At 41.9% G+C, this 20,693-nt stretch overlaps 1 protein-coding gene across 1 annotated transcript in view; it reads right to left on the reverse strand.

Moving 5' to 3' along the window:
- ctnnbl1 (catenin, beta like 1) overlaps positions 1 to 19,879 on the reverse strand; it is a 134,825-nt gene extending 114,946 nt beyond the window's left edge. The window contains exons 1-8 of the mRNA XM_084333639.1: positions 19,740 to 19,879; positions 17,436 to 17,621; positions 15,417 to 15,523; positions 13,464 to 13,607; positions 12,197 to 12,290; positions 9,574 to 9,667; positions 5,003 to 5,094; positions 4,716 to 4,788 (exon numbers count right to left, since the gene is read on the reverse strand). Of these exons, the coding sequence (XP_084189765.1) occupies positions 4,716 to 4,788; positions 5,003 to 5,094; positions 9,574 to 9,667; positions 12,197 to 12,290; positions 13,464 to 13,607; positions 15,417 to 15,523; positions 17,436 to 17,621; positions 19,740 to 19,769 (820 nt within the window). The 5' untranslated portion in view covers positions 19,770 to 19,879. The remainder of the gene's footprint in view (positions 1 to 4,715; positions 4,789 to 5,002; positions 5,095 to 9,573; positions 9,668 to 12,196; positions 12,291 to 13,463; positions 13,608 to 15,416; positions 15,524 to 17,435; positions 17,622 to 19,739) is intronic.
- Positions 19,880 to 20,693: the final 814 nt, after the last annotated feature.

The raw sequence follows: 20,693 nt of genomic DNA on the forward strand, positions 1-20,693 counted from the left end.
GCAGTGTTGTACTTTGGACCGAGCCCCTCTGAAGTTTGACCGGTGAAGGTGTGCACACACTCTCCTGAAGCTCTTTGATCGACGGCTGTCAATCAAAAGGAAGGAGGCAAGCTGATTGATCAGTTGATCAGTTGTACAGCCAGTCTTTTCGCAAACTGAGATGTGAGAAAGCCCTGCGTGTGCATGCTGTCAACGGCGCTAACAAAGTGGACTGCACACCAGTACAAACAGCCTAAAGAGGGGCATTAAAAGATAAGACAATAATTACTTTTTTTGTCCCCGTGGGGGAAGTACCTTGTTGTCACTTATGGTAAAAATATCATACAGTCAGGCCCTGTATAAACTAAACATAATACACAACATATATTCTTTTTTTTTTGTATTGATCTTTTTCCCCCTCCATTTTTCCTCCGATTTTCTCCCATCCCAATGTTAGTCGTTATGCCAATTCCCAATCCCCTTCCTGGTCGCTGCGCACTTACCCCCCACAGTCGGTCTGGGAGAGTGGAGGCTATCACGTGCTTCCTCCGACACACGTCCAGCCAATCAACCGCTTCTTTTCACCTGGCAGCGCGGATTCTCATTGAGAGGGCGTAGCGTGTGGAAGGATCACACTATCCCACTCAAGTCCTATCCGCGCTTAGCAGGCGCCCCCGACCGAACTGTAGGAGTCGCTGTTTACAACGACCCGGACCCACCCCGCCAGCTTCTCCCACCCTCTAATACTGCCAATTGTATTAGTGTGAACGGCCAGCCAAGCTGGTGACAACCCCGGAGCTGTGAGCTGGATTCGAACAGACGAATCTAGCCGCTCCGGGGTTTGGTGACAAACGCAATCTCCGTTACGCCACCTGACCGCCCACACAACATATATTCTATATATCTATACAAACGATACAATACAAGGTATATGTTTCGTTTTTTTTTCATAGTCAATCCCTTATGGATGTGTTATACAGTCAGGTCATTATGGATGTGTTATTATACAGTCAGGTCATTATGGATGTGTTATTATACAGTCAGGTCATTATGGATGTGTTATTATACAGTCAGGTCATTATGGATGTGTTATTATACAGTCAGGTCATTATGGATGTGTTATCATACAGTCAGGCCCTTGTGGATGTGTTATTATACAGTCAGGTCATTATGGATGTGTTATCATACAGTGAGGCCCTTGTGGATGTGTTATTATACAGTCAGGTTATTATGGATGTGTTATTATACAGTCAGGCCAGAGGAGAGAGAACAACAGAGTCAAGGAGGGCAGAGTGGAAAGGTAGAAAGATGAGGTGAAAATAAATGAAAAATGAAGAGGGAGGAAGGAGGGGTGTTAACACTTTGGCGACCAGAGTGTCGCGCCGATTTATAGGCCAGAGGACAGAGGTTTGTTTACAAACCGATATATATACTATATATATACTTTATAGTATTGCTATCTGTCCATTCTCATTGTCACTTGAGTGCATAAATCGTGCCTTCATAATGGCTTAAAGAAAATAAAAATCCATCGGTTGGTTGTCATTTTATAGCGTCGTGAATATAACGTTTATCGCACTTTTCGTCTCGTCTTTTTCCCGAGGAGCTAGATAATAGGCTAAACGTTGGCGCCGTTATATCAAACGCCATTTCTGCTGTATATATACGAATGAAATAAAACAAACTGCGTAGCATCCGGACTATACAGAACATCTATGGATGAAATGGGGGCGGCGGGAGACGCTGATCAGTATTATTGATTAGCAATACAGTGTGTGTTCAAGTAGCCATGTTCACTGATCGATCACGTTACGTTTTAAAACAATGTCCAATCCAGCTGTAATTTGGGGGAATAGTATCCTACCGTCAGGCCATGTGATCGCCGGCAGCATTTCGTCATTAGTCATCGGAATCTGGTAGATCGATATGTCCATTGGCTAATCATAAATCCCATTATTCCAGGCTGAAATATGCGTTCGGTAACGGGATCAAAGATGGAGGGTCTTCGTTTGGAACCGAGGCTCATATTAAACTCCCACAGACAGTGAAAATAATTTTTTTTTCAATCGCCCTCAATGATACTGCAGTGGAGCGTTGGCGCCCCTAAGCGGATCTGGCCGGTATTGCATGTTTCGAAAATCAAATTATGTGGGTAGGTCCTGCATGTCGATCGTGGACGTTAATAGCGTTATAAATATGGAATAAAACAATAACAACTCGCCACGAGTTAACTCGTGGCTCTGGTCCTCAACGGGTGGAATCGAATCACAAGTTAACTCGTGGACGGTCCACATAGTGTTAAGAGAGGAGGTCGTTGTTACCATACTTTATTGACAAACATAGTCAGCCAGAGGGATTTGAGGAGAAAAGGAGAGGGAGAGAGAGAGCAAGAGGGAGTTGAGAAAAAGAGATGGAAAAAGAAAGAACGAGAGGGAGAGAGAATGAGGAAAGCAAGAGAAGAGAGAAAAGGCTAGAAAATGTGAAAGTGGAGTGAGATAACCCAAGCGAAAGAGAGAGAAATAGAGAAACGGAGAGAAAGAAAGACTGAGACAGAAAATGAGGGAGAGAGAAAGACAGAGAGAGAAAGAGAATAAAGAAGGCAAGGGAGAGATGGAGAGAGAGATGGAGGGAAAGGGAGAGGGAGGGAGAAAGAGAGAAGAGAAGTGAGTGAGAGAGGAGGTAGAAGATGAATTGATCCAGCTCTGGGGGCTGCCGTGTGTGCGAGGCAGCACCACTGAGCCAGATACAGCCACCGAAGAGGAGAATTAGAGAAACCCAGACAGAATATCAATGTAGCCAATGCTACAAGCTACATTACTGAACGCCCCGGTGCTCTGTGGCTACTAGTGAGACACTTAAAGCCATAGTACACATTTCCAGGTGCCATTTGTAATAGTAGGGCTGGGCGATTAATACAATTTTATTTTCAATTATGATTTGGGCTTCCAGCGATTATGAAAACAAGATAATAATCAGGATAAAACAATTGTGGAACCACCCGGCAGTGCATCCCACCCTAAGGGCTACATCTGTAGCTGCCAGAGGTCTACCCTGCTGCTGACTTGTACAGAACTTGTAAGTGGCTTTGGATAAAAGCGTCAGCTAAATGACTACCGTAAATGTAAACGAGACAACAAGGTAAACAGTGATAATATGACTTTCACCACTTCTCATTTTCTGTTGTTTTGAACCTTTTCCGTGTTCAATATTTTGGCATTTGTTAGCAACATCCTACTAAGCACGCTAGTGGAAGTGAGGGGGGGGCATGCAGCTAAATGCTGTTGCTAAGCAACATCAATGCTTCAAAGAGTAAGAAAGGATGGAGAGGATTTGGACTGCTCCATCATGGAGATTAAAGCTAACAGCCAGACATTCTGTACCGAACAAAGGTCTTAAGACAGAGGGAGAGAAAGGGGGAAAGAAAACAGTTAAAAGGGAGGAAGAAGAGATGAGGCTATAGATGAAGCCAAAGCCCTGATAGCCACTGGCTTATAATTACGGTATTGGGAAAGTGATGTCAAAATGATTTCTTGCTAAGAAAGCCGCTACCAGCTCCACTCAATACCTCTTAAAGAGGAATTAAAATGTAACGATTAGTACATGTTATTCAGTCCAAAAGTAAACTCCATGCCAAACCCAAAAACTAGAGTGCTAAAACCATATGTGCACATCTTCATAAATAATATTTCTGGCTCTAGAAAACGGTATTAATTTAGTTTCACCAGCATTAAGAACCAGTTTAAGGTAAATATGGTCTTGTAGAGCATTAAAGGCAAGTTGCAGGTTCTCAATGGCCAAATATACAGAATCAGCAATACAATACACACTAGTATCATCCTCATACAAATGGGATTTACAACCATTCAAGGAAGAGACAATATAATTTATATAAATAATCATAGCTCCCATCTGCAAAACCTATGAATTGAATGCCTCAGGTTTATTGAGGAAAATAAGAGATGACATAAAGAGATGGTCTTCTTTGCCTACGTCTCTGTGGGGTAGAGCTGAGGTTCTGAAGATGAATACCGGTATTCTCCAAAGATTGTCATTCATTATGTCAGCCATGGCCATACAGTTTCCATCAAGTTGGTTTAATGAGTTAAAATATTAGTACTCATCCTTTTTGTGGTCTCAGAAGAAACCTAAAATAAGCCTAAAGAAGCCGAGACTTAAGGGTGGTCTGGCTGTACCAGACATTTACCAATATTATGTATCTTGCATGGGGATATCACAACTACAAATACAGTAGGCAGCTGGGAATGGCTGGAGGGATGAATTATTGCTAATCTTAATAAGAATGCGTCTTTGGCTTCTTTGTGGTTTCATCCTAATCCTCCTGCAGAATTTGATAATCCAGTTATCAACTTCTCATGTAGAATTATCAAAATTGATGCCCCCCCTTCCCCATTTTTCTGTTTGCTTTTGTGCACATATGTTCTGTGTTCTTTTGTATGTAATTTGTGTTTGTATTGTATTGTATTGTGAATTTTTGGAAAATGTGTCGAATGTCCAGTCTGTAAAATACAACAAAATAATAATACAAATAAATAAATAAACCATCCTTATTGAAATCATGGCACACAGCTAGCTGACATTTAGCATTCCTACCATGGGACACAGCTAGCTAGGAAGTTTAGAGCTGTAACACATGGTAAATAGAAATAAAAGTAGCCTGGTGAAATGAAAAAAAAAAAAGGGTTAATCATTTGTTGAAATATCCTTCAGAAACGTACTGTCATTGTTCTGTAGCAATATAGCGAGGATTTCGCTGCAGTATAACTTGTTGGCATCGAAGGGCATCTTCGCCTGAAAGAAAAAGAGGTTGTACATACTTATAAATGGTCAATTAACTGCATTTATATAGGGCTTTCATCCAAAGTGATTTACGACTTATGCATCACATTCACCCATTCACTCACACACCGATGGCGCAGGCTACCATGCAAGGTGCCAACCTGCTCACCATACCCAGCCCAGTTCTCACCTTTCAACCCTGAGGCCTACCCAGCCCAGTTCTCACCTTGATCCTCTTGAGGAGCCACTGCATGAGTCCCTGCTGGGCTGCATCAGTACACAGGCTTGGTTTGAACTCCGCCATGTTCTCTACGATGGCTGGAGAGAATACACACTAGTCACACACTACACCTCTAGTGGTCTCCCTATCATTTATTGTTATTATTTATTTTGTTTATTCCTGGAGTCTTTTGTTGCCCTGTAAAGCGCACTTGAGTTTCTTGAAAGGCGCTATATAAATCCAAGCTATTATTATTATTGTTTATTATTATTAAAATTAACTCATTCAGCGCCAGTGACGATGATAGTCGGGTTAACTCGCCATCGCTTGAGCGCCAATCACGAGTATAGTCGGGTTTTAATCGTTATTTCTTTTATTAGCGATATCCATTCATTTTCATCCATCCAGCCTGATGTCATCATTGGGAATGGGTCTGAGCTCGCAAAAGGGCAAATACCGCCGCCTACGCCTTCCAGCTGGTATTGCACTCCATTAGGAATTGTGTAGTTTCTTTTCTGGGATGATCCGAGCCATGCAGGCGGCGTCTATACTTCCCACAAGCAAGTTGTACTTCCGCGTTGCTCTGATTGGCCACTGACGTTTCTGGTCATGTGACATGTGCGCCAATCGCATGACGAGCAGTGTCTTAGCCCATTTCCACGTCAAACAGCCTGCAAACGACCTAACACCTAGTTTATCACTGGTTAAGCTTAGGCGACTCTTTCGCAGTTGGTTAAGGTTAGAGTTTGGAATCAGGGCTGGCGTTCTATCGCCATGCTCTAAGACAAACTCTAACCTTAACCAACTTCGAAAGAGCGCCTAAGCTTAACCGTCCAAAGAACTTGCCGTCACACGATTGGGTGCACATGTCACATGACCAGAAACATCAGTGGCCAATCAGATCGCGCAAAAGGACAACTTGCTTGCGGGAAGTATAGACGCATGCGGGCGGGGTTACTGTTCCATGCCATCGTTGTTGAGGCCTACCTCGCCTGCGTATTTAAACCCTGCCCGCCCGTCAGTGTGTAACGGTCGGTAATGTGGTACGGACCTCCACGAGCAGTATTTGGATTGGCGATCAGATAATTGGATTATTTCTTTTGCATTACATCAGATACAAGGTAAGAACACTATATATAAATTTGATCGTTGATCTGATATTTATTTCTACCCCGATCGACGCTGTCTCTGTGTGTGTGGCTGTGTGCCGTTGGGTGCAGGAGGTGGCGGGGGAGCCCCGCGGTCCAGGGCTCTTTTCATTCTTGCACGAGGAAGGATAATAATGATGATCTAGCGTTGATTTCAGGAAGATTCGATAATCAGGCGAAAAATTATGTGTTTAGTGTATTCCACTAAAGGGCTATTATCGCGTCTTTTCCTGGAATTACTCTGAAGCACCAAAACTATACTCATATTAAAAACGGTATAAAATGGAAAAGTACAGATGAAAAAACAATCCGTTTTGTACATGTTGACTGGAAGCAACTCACTGATAATCGACGGGTGTATTAGACCCATAGCTATAATTTAAGATATATTTTAAGCACTCGCAAATCTCGCAGTCCACCCATTGATTAAAGCGGTGGCGTTCTAGACCTATATCGGGCATATCGCTCCGGCGCTGAATGAGTTAGGAAGCAAAAACCCTGAATTGTACCCTTAACACTTTCCCGGCCAACCACATATATATACGTTATTGGGAGCCAGCGGTTGATGGCCAAAACTCGTTTTCCCTTTTATTCGATTTTAATACCCTATTGAATGTCAGGGAGCTGTATTTTGCCTGTAAAAGGCATACCGGGAATCCGAAGGTGCAGTACCGGCCAGATCCTTCTAGTAGCGCTGTATTGAGAATGCAGTAACCCCTGTTCCAGACCGGGTGCCACACTGAAAACGCTCCAGGTGCTCTTTTCTACTAACCTGAACCTTGGGCTTCACCCGATCGCATTGAATAGTTTTCGGGACCCCCGATTCATTATGCTGTGGTGGGTTATGTTGTCGACCAAATGGACATACAATCTACCAGATGGCGATCAAATTATTGGAATATTCTTTTTGGAATCCCACCGGCCACAGGTAAGAACAATTTGACGTCAATTTCAGCTTGAACGTGCAAGGTTTTCATAGCCATCTCCCTGATCAGCGTATGTTGTGGTAATAACAAATGCCGTTATTGGCAATCAATTAATCAGAAACGACCCCCCCCCCCCCCTTTCATGCATTCATGATGAAACATAATACCTATCATATGCATTTGATTTTTTTATTGTAGCGTGTGTAGGGACGAAACGCCAATGGATTTGGTATAATACACATTGCGGCTTATAAACAGCCTCCCAGGAATTAGCCCCGATCATTCCGAAATAACACTTATATTCACCACGGTATAAAACGGGAACGTATGGATGGATTTTTTTTTTTTTTTTTGCATCTTGAACGGAAGGTTCTTACTGTCAAATGACCATGATATTGTATCCATTGTATCCAGATCCTGCTAGGTGGCAGTATCGTGCACCATTTGAAACCCTGTTCCAGACTCTGTCACATCTAAACCCCTCCGCGCGGGGAATTTTTTACCAGGCAAGTCTAGCGGTTCACCCAATCACATGGCCCCTCGATGCATGTGTTGTGCCGGATTATGTCGGGGACCTGATGGACACCAATACTGGAAATCGCGATCAGACAATTGGAATATTCTTTTTGGAATACCCCCGATCAAAGGTAAGGACTATTTGACATCATCATGCCGTTGATGACGATCAGAGCATCAAAAAACGACCCCCCCCCCCCCCCCCCCCATTGATGCATTCATGATGAAACAAAATACCTATTATATACCTTTGATTTGGAAACAATAGCATGTCCAGGCGAGAAACACGAACGGATTTTGCCAAATGCACATATCGCTTCATAGCGCCGTTTTCTGGAATTAGCCAGGATCACTCTGAAACTATACAATATTCACGACGGGATAACACGCGAACGTATACATGAACAAATGTATTCTTTTTCACATGTTGAACTGTCTGTTGTTACTGTCAAATGAGCCATAGTATTGTCTCCATAGCTATAATATAGAATATAGATATAGCCACTGCAAACACTGCGACGCACAGTGAAAATGCCTATATAAAGCGTGGCGCATTTACTACAAAATAAGAATAATAGCTGGCAGAGAAAGAGTTAAGGGGTCTGCAATGTTTTAAGTACCCCTTGAATCTTTTATTAAGGTGTGTGCATAGATTCAGGCATTTGTAAGCAAGTGCCTTAATATAAAATGTAAATGTAAGGCATTTTAATGGATGACTGTTCCCTAGTGCAGTGATCAACCATTGTGCCGTTAATTAAGTAATATGATTATATAAAATAAAATATGATTTCTAAATGACAGATATTTCAATTCAACATACATATTTATTCACAACTAGATCGTTTTATATACCTAATGTGTCCTCTATTCACATTGTCACATACATTTTGGTAACAGGATGGGGAATAATTATTTAGCTTTTGGGATGATGAGCTGCTAGCAAAATCGTACAAATTACTATTTTGTAATGCCGGCACGGACAGATTTCTTAAGATTTCTTTCTCAGATTTCAATAACCATACACAAACAGTTATAACACATAAATAAATAGCTTAATAACCATATACCAACAGTTATAATAATACAACAATAAATAGCTCAATAACCATATACCAACAGTTATAATAATGCATCAATAAATAGCTCAATAATCATATACCAACAGTTATAACAATGCATCAATAAATAGCGAGTACCGGTACACACAGTTCTACAAAAAAAAATGACTTCACAGTAATAACTCACTACTGTGTAATGGTGGTTTTAAGGGAGACATAGAGAGGAGTGGAGAGAGATAGAGGAGTTGAGAGAGATAGAGAGGAGAGGAGAGTGATAGAGGAGTGGAGAGAGATAGAGAGGAGAGGAGAGGAGAGGAGAGGAGAGGAGAGGAGAGGAGAGGAGAGGGAGGAGTGGAGAGAGATAGAGAAGACATATGGAGAGAAATGGAACAAACAGACAGACCACAAATTTTAATTAATTCACTAGTGAGAATTTTAATAGGGACTATAGGTGCAAAAGGTAAAATCCCATTAGCGCTTCCCCTCCTGGCTTCCTACTGTCAAAATAAATAAATAAAAGACACAAAGGGGAGTAGACTGCCCACCATAATTTTTAGAAGACAAAACGTTTTAAATTTGATGATACGTATAGGTTCCTCCCCTGCTACCCTGACACTGGTAAGACAGTGAATTAGATAACACTGGTTCCATATCCACTACCCTGACACTGGTAAGACAGTGAATTAGATCACATAGGTTCCATCCCCACTACCCTGACACTGTTAAGATGACAGTGAATTCGATAACGTTGGTTCCATCCTGGTACCCTGACACTGGTAAGACAGTGGATTAGATCACGTAGGTTCTGTCCTGTTTTGTTTAACCTTTATTTACCCAGGGTAGGTTCGCTGAGCATGGATGGTCATTTTCTTGGATTAGATCACGTAGGTTCTGTCCTACCCTGACACCGGTAAGGGAACTTGGCTTACCCAGGGTGTTGTAGACCCCATCAGATTCCTCCTTGGCCTGCTCATCCAGACGCTCCATGTTCTGAACCAACAGCGCCACCACCTGGCCCTCCAGCTACAGAGACAAGATACAGAGGGATAAGACACTAAGAGAAAAAAAAGCAGTTAAACATATTCATAAATACTGATTGTGCTGAGAAAGGACCCCACAACATCATTGGTAAGTAGGAAATAGGGCTAGAGGTCAAAAACTATGAAACTAAACTTTTAATTCTCACTCTTTAATAATACAAGGACCAGCTTAGGTTATGCATATTTTTAACTATTGAAATGGTCTATAATGAAAACCCCCTTCTTGGTCGTCAAGTGTATTTCCCGTCAGCTATTGATAGTAGCAGACAAGGAAACTATAGAAGGGTATATGGAAGGGTCATCACGTCACTGTGTAGTGTACAGTATGCACATTGGTGCCAAGTGTGGAAACGTTCAGTCCATTCGACATTGGGATCAGTCTATTTAACTCGGCCTAGTTTTACCTAATTTAAACAGGTTATTACCTCAGATCATCTGCAATTTGTTGCATTGTTAACTAGCTAGCGTTTGATATATTGGTTGATGTATAATTTCCTCAGATATAGCTGGTGTATTTTAATAGTCTTCATATAACTGGCATTGGTATTCTGACATGATGACCCTTCCTTCTTTTATAGTTTCTAACTAACTGCAGGCGAGAGAGGGAGGCCTGACTGACGCCAACATATAATGCATTGCAATAGTCAAGGCGAGAGGTCATAAAAGCATGGATAACAGTTTCAAAAACACTACGGGATAAAAAAAGGTTTGACCTTGGACAGCTTCCCAAGTTGGAAAAAGCTCTTTCCCACTACAGCATTGATCTGTTTGTCCAACTTAAGGTCACTCACAATCGATATTCACCCCTAGATTGGTGACAGTTGGCTTCACAAAAAGTCCAAGGGGGCCAAGTCACCAGGAGGAGACACATGCCCATTGCTAGGACCAAACACCACCTCCGTTTTACTGTCATTGAGAAGTAAACAATTTAATGCCAACCAGGCTTTGACATCAAGGCATGCTAACAATGGTTTCAACGGGTTGCGATTGTTCCTTTCCAATGGCAGGTAGATCTGATGGTCACCTGCGTAGCAGTGAAAGGAGACGCCATGTTTTGGGAGTATAGATCCTAAGGGGAGCAAATATAGCACAAATAAAATTGGCCCAGAAATTGATCCCTGGGGCACCCCCCGCAGGGGAGATGTGCTGTGGAGAATACAGTGTCGCCCAGGCTAAGGCCTTGGTTACACTAAAGGAAAACAACGTTTCATTTTCGAATTATTTCGTTTGCATGTCCAAGTTAAAAGGCAACGCCGTTTTTAGCTGGCATTTTCATTTTCCTAGCGGCAACGCTCAAAGGGGGTTTTCGTTGTCAAGACTCCCTTGGAACGGTGGCATGTAAACAAAGCGAGCTGGAGCCGTTCACGCCCAACTAGGGGTGGGAATCACCAGAGGCCTGACGATACGATCACGATACTTGAGTCACGATATGATAGTATTGCGATACTAAATATATCACAATATGCTGAGTATTGCGATATTAATATTGCGATATATTACCTTTTTTCAAATGCAAAGTAAAACTTTGTCAACATGTTTTATCTAATAAAATAAAGTTCAGTCTGTTCATCTCTAATTTTTATTGCAGAACATGGTATTTTCTCAAGCAGACAGATGTAAACACTGTAATCTGTGTTGCATGTACCTGACAAACTGAACTGTTTGTATTACAGTCATATTCCAACTTAACTGAATGCACATGTGTGCGTGGACTACTGTACTATTACAGGTATTGAAATTAACAATGCAACTTCCTTATACAAAAAAAATATATATATACAAAAAAAACTTTTTTTTTATGAATAATTAAATATCGATACTTGGCGTCCCTGTATTGATACAGTATCGCCACGCAAAGTATCACGATACTACTACGTATCGATTTTTTCCCCCACCCCTACGCCCAAGCGCACTAGACACCGACGCATGGTGATCGAGTATTCGTTCGGACGTCTGAAGGCACGCTTTGCTCTCTCATCTGTCTGAACGAGGAGCGGGGCTCTGCTGTGCTTTTACACACACTGCAACGCGCGAGGACAAACGAGGCACACACACATGCGCGCTCTGTGCTCTCTCTCTCTGTCTGGCTTGTGCACGCGACAAATACCTCCCGCGCATACAGGAGACAAACAACGTCTAACCTGACTGCCATAACGCAACGTTCAGAAAAGTGAAAATGGAACGTTGTTGTTTTCCTTTAATGTAACCGCAGACTAAGACAAAAACTTCTCTCAAACAAATATGACCTGAAAAACTCCAGGGCTGAGCCTTTAATGCCAACCCAGTGCTCCAAACGGGAGAGCAGAACATTGTGATCCACTGTGTCAAAGGCAGCAGTGAGATCCAAAAGCACAAGGATAAGAGAGTCACCAGTCAGTGGCCAAAAGGATATAAACCATTTATAAAGTTTATGTTGTCAAGTTTGAAATGGTTTATAAAGCAAATCCTATGAAAAAGTAAGCATATTATTCAGATTTCTATAGTAAAATCCATATACTAGCAGGGTACTCACCAGTGCATCTATGAGAACCTCCGCCCCCTCGTCACTCTCATGGAGGGTGTCTATGTCTGTCAGCTCCTGGAGCAGGTCCACCACTGCTATAGCAATATGTACCACTGGTTAAGGGTCAGATCTGTTTTTTCTATAGCCTCTGTGTGTGTGTGTGTGTGCGTGCGTGCGTGCGTGTGTGTGGTATAAGTTGAATTGCAATTTGTTGTTTGTTTTAACAGATTTATTTACATGCCAATTGTTTATAGACTTCCAAGTATGATGGATGGATGAATAATCAATGGATGGAAAATGGATGAATGGAAATGTAGATGGTTAGATGAATAATGGATGGATGACTGGAAATCCAGATACAGTTACAGCCATTAGGACTGTCTACCATTCAACGGTGGTGCCGACAGAGTTGATTTATTATTATTATTATTACTAATATTTCCCAAACAAGATACAAGATCATCATGAAATATTATTTCACAAACCATAGATAAATATATGAATTGAAAATGAAATAAACAAACAAAATTAATTGGATTGGACATTTGATTAATTATATCAAGCGGAGAACAGAGAAAAAGCTAAAAGAAAGTATCTTAATTATCTTCGCCTAGAAAATAAACGAAAAACCTAGATCACTTCATTCACAGATAAACACATACCGGTACACATTTTTACAAGTACATTGCAACGTTTTGGTCTCCTGAGGCTCGCTGAGTTTAACATACACCAAAACGCATCAATTATGTATCAAGTTGTCGACAACATGAATCACAGACTGTCTTGAGCTTGTCCCAGTCTGCCGACCACTGCACATCCACAACACAAGAAATAGGCACCTTATATTTGGCAAGAGGAAAAAACTCAAATGTGCTAGCCTAAGCATAGCATGCAGGGGCCCACGGATCTGGAATGAGCTTGACGAGAATCTGAAACTGTCTAAATCCTTCAAAACATTCAAAAAAATCACTGAAAGAGGAACTGCTTAAATCATATCTCTAAATAGAATCATAACTTAGGTATAAATTGTCTGTATTTATGTATATGTTGTATGTCAGTTAGTATGTAGGTGTGTAAGCCTACCCACGTTGTATGTTTTGTTTTGTTTTTGTTTATATTTTGTCTATATTTGTGATCAGGCTCCCTCCAAAAGCTTTAAATAGCTTCTTGGGGAGACCTGGCACATGCATACAATTTCATCGTTGTTGTTTCACATGAAGATATGTAACATGTAATATATCGTGTGTGTGTGTGAATAAATTCATTCATTCAAAGGATATCAGTGTTCTCGTGGCTGAGGAGGCCTAGCAGCGAGTGAACAGCATTGAGCTCCACCAGCAGGTGGTAGAGGTCAGGCATGGTGGCGACCACATGCATCTCCTGGATGATGTCATTCAGGTCCAACTCTGTCTCCATGAACCTGGACAGAGGCACAACAGAGACAAGACCGACAGCTTAAAAGGGTTAAATGTAATGACAGTGTGCCTCGTGGTCACAGGCATGTACCTCTTTGGCGATTTTCAACCTTAACCCGGCTATTGTTCCGTTGTGAGGAAGACGTGTCAGATATAAAAGGTTACCGACGCGCTCTGTGTGGAGAGCTCAGCCGCATAGCCCCCTCACCCACACCCCCTGGTTGACATCATCCTCTAAGAAAGCAGACCTCTAGTGAACTGCAGATGCCAAATACACAACTATTTTCAACTGTAGTAAAGCCAAATTCAAGGAAAGTTGAAGAAATGGAGTTTGATTATCACATGTCCTCCTCACAGCATAACGATAGGATTCAGGTTAAAAATCAGCTAAATATCCCTTTAAATCAGGGGTCTCAAACTCAATGTACCTGGGGGCCGCTGGAGGTAGAGTCTGGGTGAGACTTGGCCGCATCAAATATTCCACAAAAAAAGGGTTTCAAGTATTCCAAAAAAAAGTACAACTGATCCAATCTTCTCAATCTTTAGCAATAACATTTCAGAACATGAACGGTTCTTCAGAACATGAACGGTTCTTCAGAACATAGGCTTCTCAGTGGTGTCAGTGGACTCATCCACAGCTATGGAAATGCACTGTGCATTTTTTTTATTCTATCACAAAGCTGTTTAATCAAATCACCAGCCAGTATTTCAGTTATTCTGGTTGCTGTGCGATCTGAGGGGGATTTGCTTTTGTTTGCCTTCAAACATGGTCTCCATCACTTCAGTCATACATTATTTTATTATGTATGCATCAGAGAGAGAGAATGGCTTCTTGTGTTTAGCCAACACCCATGCCACTGAGTGAGGACTTGGTTGCTTTTTCTCGTTGTGACATAGATTTAACAATAATTCTGCTTGCAGCTTGATATGATGATTTCATTCCATTTATTTTTGTGGTTCTTAGCACTGAATTTTGAGGAAAGGTTGCATCAAAATAACTGTTTTGTTTCGTAGTGGCGTTTCAAATTGCCACTCTTCACAAGAGCTACCGTTTCTTGGCATATTAGTCACATTGGTGTGGTGCTGGGACTCAGGATGAACGCATATGTTTCAGTCCATTCACCTTTGAATTGCAGTCGACTTTTCTTTTACTGCCCATCTTTGAACATGCCATCTTTTTCTGCTGGCTGCCTGCTGGCGAAACTAGGCTACTAGCTACATTGATCTCACAGAGATAAAACTGGGAACGATGTTACTGTAGATGCGCTGTCAACTCTCGCTCTGACTCGGAGTGAAAGAGACGACAGAGACGACACGCATTCCGTGAAGACCCGCCCTACTCCCCTACTCTGCATCTGATTCGCAGACTGTGGGGGGGGGGGGGGGGGGGGGAACGCTGACGGGACGCTGAATGTGATTGGACCAGAGCAGAGTACACAGACACAGAGTGGCAGTGCAGCCGGACATGCAAAGCACTGCTTGCAGAGGAGATAGCGGGGATGCATTTGCCTTCCACTTTACTTGGTATCACTCCGGAATCACGTTTCAACCAAGTCACTAACGTAACGTTGCTGTCATGAGCCTGGCTATGGTAGCCTACAAGTGATAAAATAAATAAAACTTCCAACTCGCGCAACGACTCTGCAAAAAGTTGCGTGCGGGCCGCACTAACACTAAACTTTGATGTCAAGTAGGGGGCCGCAAAATATCATCCAGCGGGCCGCAATTGGCCCGCGGGCCGTGAGTTTGAGACCCCGCGGCTTTAAATGTATTTCACTCACTCACTCACTCACCCACCTCACTCACTCACTCACTTCTCTGGGTTGTCGGGAAACTTGATCCTCAGCTCCTGGTTTTTGTATGACCTTTTCTCAAAGGTCAGAATCATCTTCTTCACTGAGCTCTCGTCCACCGGCTCTGCCTGTTTGAGAGGGGAGGCGGGGGGGTTGAAAAGTGGGGGGGAAATACAAAGAGGACCGGGTTGTGTTTTTACTAGACAGTCGTTGCCAGGACAACATAAGTATCATGGAGCTCTGAAGAGTAGCCCACATGCTCTACATCCAGGGGGACATTCAGTTAATCACCTTAAAAATGGGACTCATTTCACCACCTACGGGTTAAAAGGCCATTAAGAGTTGGCTAGGACTAGGTAATGACTGAGTTTGCCATTATAATCAGATGACATTATGGAGCATTATGGCACTTTGTTCAGGGTAGATCTTGACACATCAAGTATTTAAAGGTTGTTGTGCAGAGAACGAGATTATAGATCACGTCTGACAAGAGCCATTTTGCGGTGAGCTACCTAATAAGCTGTGTTTCACAAAAGCACAGGCTGTGTTTGAAGAGTTTGTATTTGGCTGTATGTATATCATAGATTCTTGAATAGTTTGTATTTAACCGTAAGCCATATTTAGAACATAGCCATAGCTAGAACAAGCTAGAGCATCACACGGTCGTCTAGACGATTTTGTGCGAGCTCTCACATGTGCACGCCTCGTGGGACACAATTTCCCAATGCATTGTCCCGTGGGATTATGCCCCCCCCCCCCCCGCGGCGATATGAATTGAGGGGCAGATTCGCGGTGATGGATAAATGAAAAAAGGTCACCCGTCAAAGTGGCTGGTAAGAGTGATGGAGTTACACGCCACTACCATTTGGCGGGTGCCGGGTGTTAATGTCAAGCCCTGATCACAATGCAGGCTTAAGTTAGCAGCACATGCAGCCTATCGCGATATGAAAACTCACCCAATCAATGTGATAATGAACACATCTCTCCAGTCCCATGGTATGGCTACCCATTAGTTTATATGACTCCCAGACAGCCAGACAGCCTCACCTGCTCCAGCTGAGCAGCTCAGTATAACAAATATATTTGGTGGGATAGGCTCTGCTCTAAAAAGGTGCTCCACCCAGCCAGCTCAAATCGGCATCAGTTTTTACCAAACAAAAAGTTTTTATTTATTTTTTTACATTTATTTCACCTTTATTTACCCAGGCAAGCAAGTAAGAACAATTTCTGATTTTATTTATTGTCAAAAGTATGCATAATGTTGTGTTAATTCCATGACAAGATATATGTAATGTTAATTACCTGAAATTATTCAGTTTTTGGGGGGGGGGGGGGGGGGGGGGGGGGGACCCTGCATATATCGGTATCGGTTGATATCGGTATCGGAAATTAAGAGTTGGACAATATTATCGGTATATCGGTATCTGTAAAAAAGCCAATATCGAGCATCCCTACTATAAACAATAATCCATATATTGCCCTGACCTACCACACACACACACATACATACTCTCTCACCCTACTACTACTACTACTACTACTACTACTACTACTACTACTACTATACTATGATTGGGAGGCATACTATATTTGAAGGTATACCATCATGGAGCCATGTGAAAGTATGCATACTGCCATCAACAATATATTACAAGTTGTATTATAAGATAAAAATACATCAAAGAGATATTTGATATAGTCATATCAAATTGGAACTTGGAAAAAAGTTAAAAACATTAGTATGTAGAGTAACCATTAAAAGATACATACATTACACACAGCGTTTATAAAGGTGCAGAATAAAAGTAGGCTATTGCTTTTCACTAATTATTCAATAATGATTGATTACTGAAAATGTTGTATTGATTACACAACATAAAAAAAAATATGTTGTTGTTTACATGTATCCCCTCTCTCTACTTCCCATGTGGAATGCACCGGATTGGATAAATGACATGCTGGTGCTCTAGTGCAACATCTAGTATCTAAGCTAAATATTGTGATGTGAATGTGATATTTTGGCTACATCGCTCAGCCAACCTCAGGTTCGTCATCTTCCTGGTCCATCAGTTTTTCCAGAATCTTCTTCCTGTCTCCGCTTATGTCCTCCATGTCCATCTCTCCTCCTCCCACCTCCCGGTGCCTCCCCAGACGCTGTTTTCTGGGGTCCTCCTCTCCTCCTCCTCCCCCATTATCGTCTCTGGGACGTTTTGCACCTCTGTCGGGCTGCGAGGCAAAAAGGACAGTGGAGATGTCAAGAGGAAGCATAAGTAAACCTGCTGGGACAACATACATAGGTGAAATAAACACCAGAGATGCTTTGCTACAAACAGAAAAAGGAAAATTAGGATATGGTGCTGCAAGTAAAGTAAAATTACTGGCATAATAATTGATAGCCAGCTGTCATGGACAGAACACATTGATACCATAGTGAAGAAGATGGGGAGTGGCATCTCCATGGTGAGGAAATGTCTTTCTTATGTCCCTACATACATTGTGGGACAGGTGGCGAAATCTTAAATTTTATGTCACCTGGATTATTGTGCACCAGTATGGTCCTCTGCATCCAAAGGTCAACTAAAGAAATTGCAAACTGCTCAGAACAGAGCTACAAGGTTAGTCTTACATTGTTCCACCGACAACGGTAGAGAATAGGCTGGTTTTCAACAGTTAAATTTTTCAGGAACACTGTCTCAACCTGTTTTCTTATACAAACAAATTGTCAGATGCAGTCAGGTTCATTCTTATTTTACTAGGTCAGCCGATGATGGACAGATTATGTTACCACGTCCAAAATCAAATGCTTTAAAGAGGACTGTTGTTTATCGTGCCATAAATCATTGGAATAACTGCCCACTGAACATAAGTAAATTGAATAGTAAAGTGTCTTTCAAATACCACCTGAGAATGCACTACTTAAATATGTGAGCAAAATATTCTGATGTTGATAATAATGATGTCTAGTACAATGTTTTACTGTTTTTAGATTATCATTGTTAATTGTGATTGTCATATGTATCTCATGTTGTTATGTTTTGTGTTTTCTGTTGTCTTTCTGTGTGGACCCCAGGAAGACTAGCTCGCCACTTAGGTGGCAGCTAATGGGGATCCTTTTCAACTATAAACAATAAAGTTCCTCATCATGATGGTATTCCCCTAACACCCTTAGTGACAGGGTGGTCAGAGCATTTGCATTGTTGGAAACCCTTCTGCCTCTTCAGCAGCTAACTACTGGGGTCACAAGCATATCTCCCCTTAACATGTACGACTGCCTGAGTGGGGCAGTGAAGACTACATTAGCCTTCACCTGGAGAAGGGTTCCAACTGTGGGCTCTTGTCAACCACAACCATCTTGAGCTGGTCTCAGCTGCCATTGCTATCTCTCCAGTGGCTTTCTTCACTTGAGTGGCTTTCTTCAGTTGTAATATGAAGGTGGGGGAAATGATATTATCTTCTCAAATTAAAGTGACTTATTATATGGTTCCAATTTTCTCATGATGAATGAATGAATGAAAACTTTATTTAACAGATTGCAGAATGGGTACAATACAGTACGGCTCAATACACACAATTGTTAAGGGGATGCAGACCAGAGAAAGACGTTTGTCTTGTTTACATCAGGGTCCCCCATTTTCAATTCATCATAACATATTAATGACATACCCAACATACATGACATCATGACATTTATGGCATAGGGACATACATGACATACAGGTGTATAGTAGTTACATTTGTGACATATACGATATGCAAATATACAGTACTGTTACCCATAGATCCCGACAGAGTATTATGTATGATGTGGAGCCTGGGAGACTGTACATTAGGAGGGGTGGGTGGGAGAGATCTTAGAACTATAAAATGTTAGCTCGCTAAATAAACCAGTCAAGATTTAATACATAATAGGCAAGCAGATACTTCACACACTCAAAACCACTCGTTGCCAGTGCGTCGGCTGAACGAATGAAACATTAATATCATTGAATAATGATAATAATGTGCATGCTTTGCAGGCGACTTGAGTTAGTAGACTCTGTTTAGCTAAAATCGCTTCCTAGATTAGCGCCATATACTGTAATCAGAAGTTCAGCTATATTACTAGTATAATAGCAAATCCGGTAACGTAGCTTAACATTAGTTCATTAAAAGAAGCGTCTTTTGGGCACCTGGTATCATCAGTGATATGAAACAAACAAGTGAACAAATGTTAGTTTACACGAAATGAAACAGCATGCATGCGACCCGAGTGAGTGAATGAATGGATGGGTTAGCCTAGCGTTAGCATGCTTACAGGCTTGGTAACGTTAACTTAGCTGATGATTAGGTGAACAAGATATTTACCTGGTAATTCAAGAGCTCACCAACATCCATCTCGTCGGGTTAGAAAGAATACTTCACCGCGAGAGGCTGTGGTGTTTAGCAAGCTTTTCAGAAATATACAAGTGTCTCTAACAACAGCAGCAGGCTAGCTTAGCTTATTTGACAACAACACGATGACTGTCGTAAAGCGTTTCGTTCGTTGTTGTCGTAGTTACAGTAGTGAGTGTGTAATACACTGCACTTCCGCGTTACGTTGAGCTCATGGGAGAGAGAGCGGGGGGAGAAAATGAATAAATGTGGGTGAGAGCCTTGGCATTAAGTGGTTGTAGCTACGGCTGTGGTGGCGGGGGAGACATGATCCAATATACTTGTATATACGCCTGAATCTTCTGAACACAGAGTGACCTATCCCAAATCGATCGGCACTTTCTCGGCCGAGCTATAGTAACTTTTCCGCACCTACTCCCGAACTCTGCAAGATTGCCCAGAGTCTCTGGATTGTCCAGTCTCAGAGATATCAATCTGTGCATGCAGAGCTTCATCACAAACACCAGCTTTGTTGATTTATAGTCATAGCTTTGTTATAGTATGACTACGACTTATCGATTAGGTAATTCAATTAACAAGTATGTAAAATTGTGTGTGTGTGTACTATGCAATCACTGAAGGGTTTGATTGATTGATTGACATTTTTATTAACAGATTGCAGAATGGGTACAATACAGTACAGCTCAATACACACAATTGTTAAGGGGATGCAGACCAGAGAAAGACTTTTGTCTTTCTTGTTTACATCAGGGTCCCCCATTTTCAATTCATCATTAGTGTTTACTATAGTGATTGCTTATAATTTTTCATGAAGACTTATCAGGTTTTAAACTGTGTGGGTATTAAACAGGAAGAAAGACTGTCAGGCTTCAAACATGGGTATCAAACATCATATTGCTTGTACAGTTGTACAGTGTCCCCCACCCA

This window comes from Notolepis coatsorum, assembly GCF_963971535.1.
Source record: "Notolepis coatsorum genome assembly, chromosome: 17".
Lineage (NCBI taxonomy): Eukaryota > Metazoa > Chordata > Actinopteri > Aulopiformes > Paralepididae > Notolepis > Notolepis coatsorum.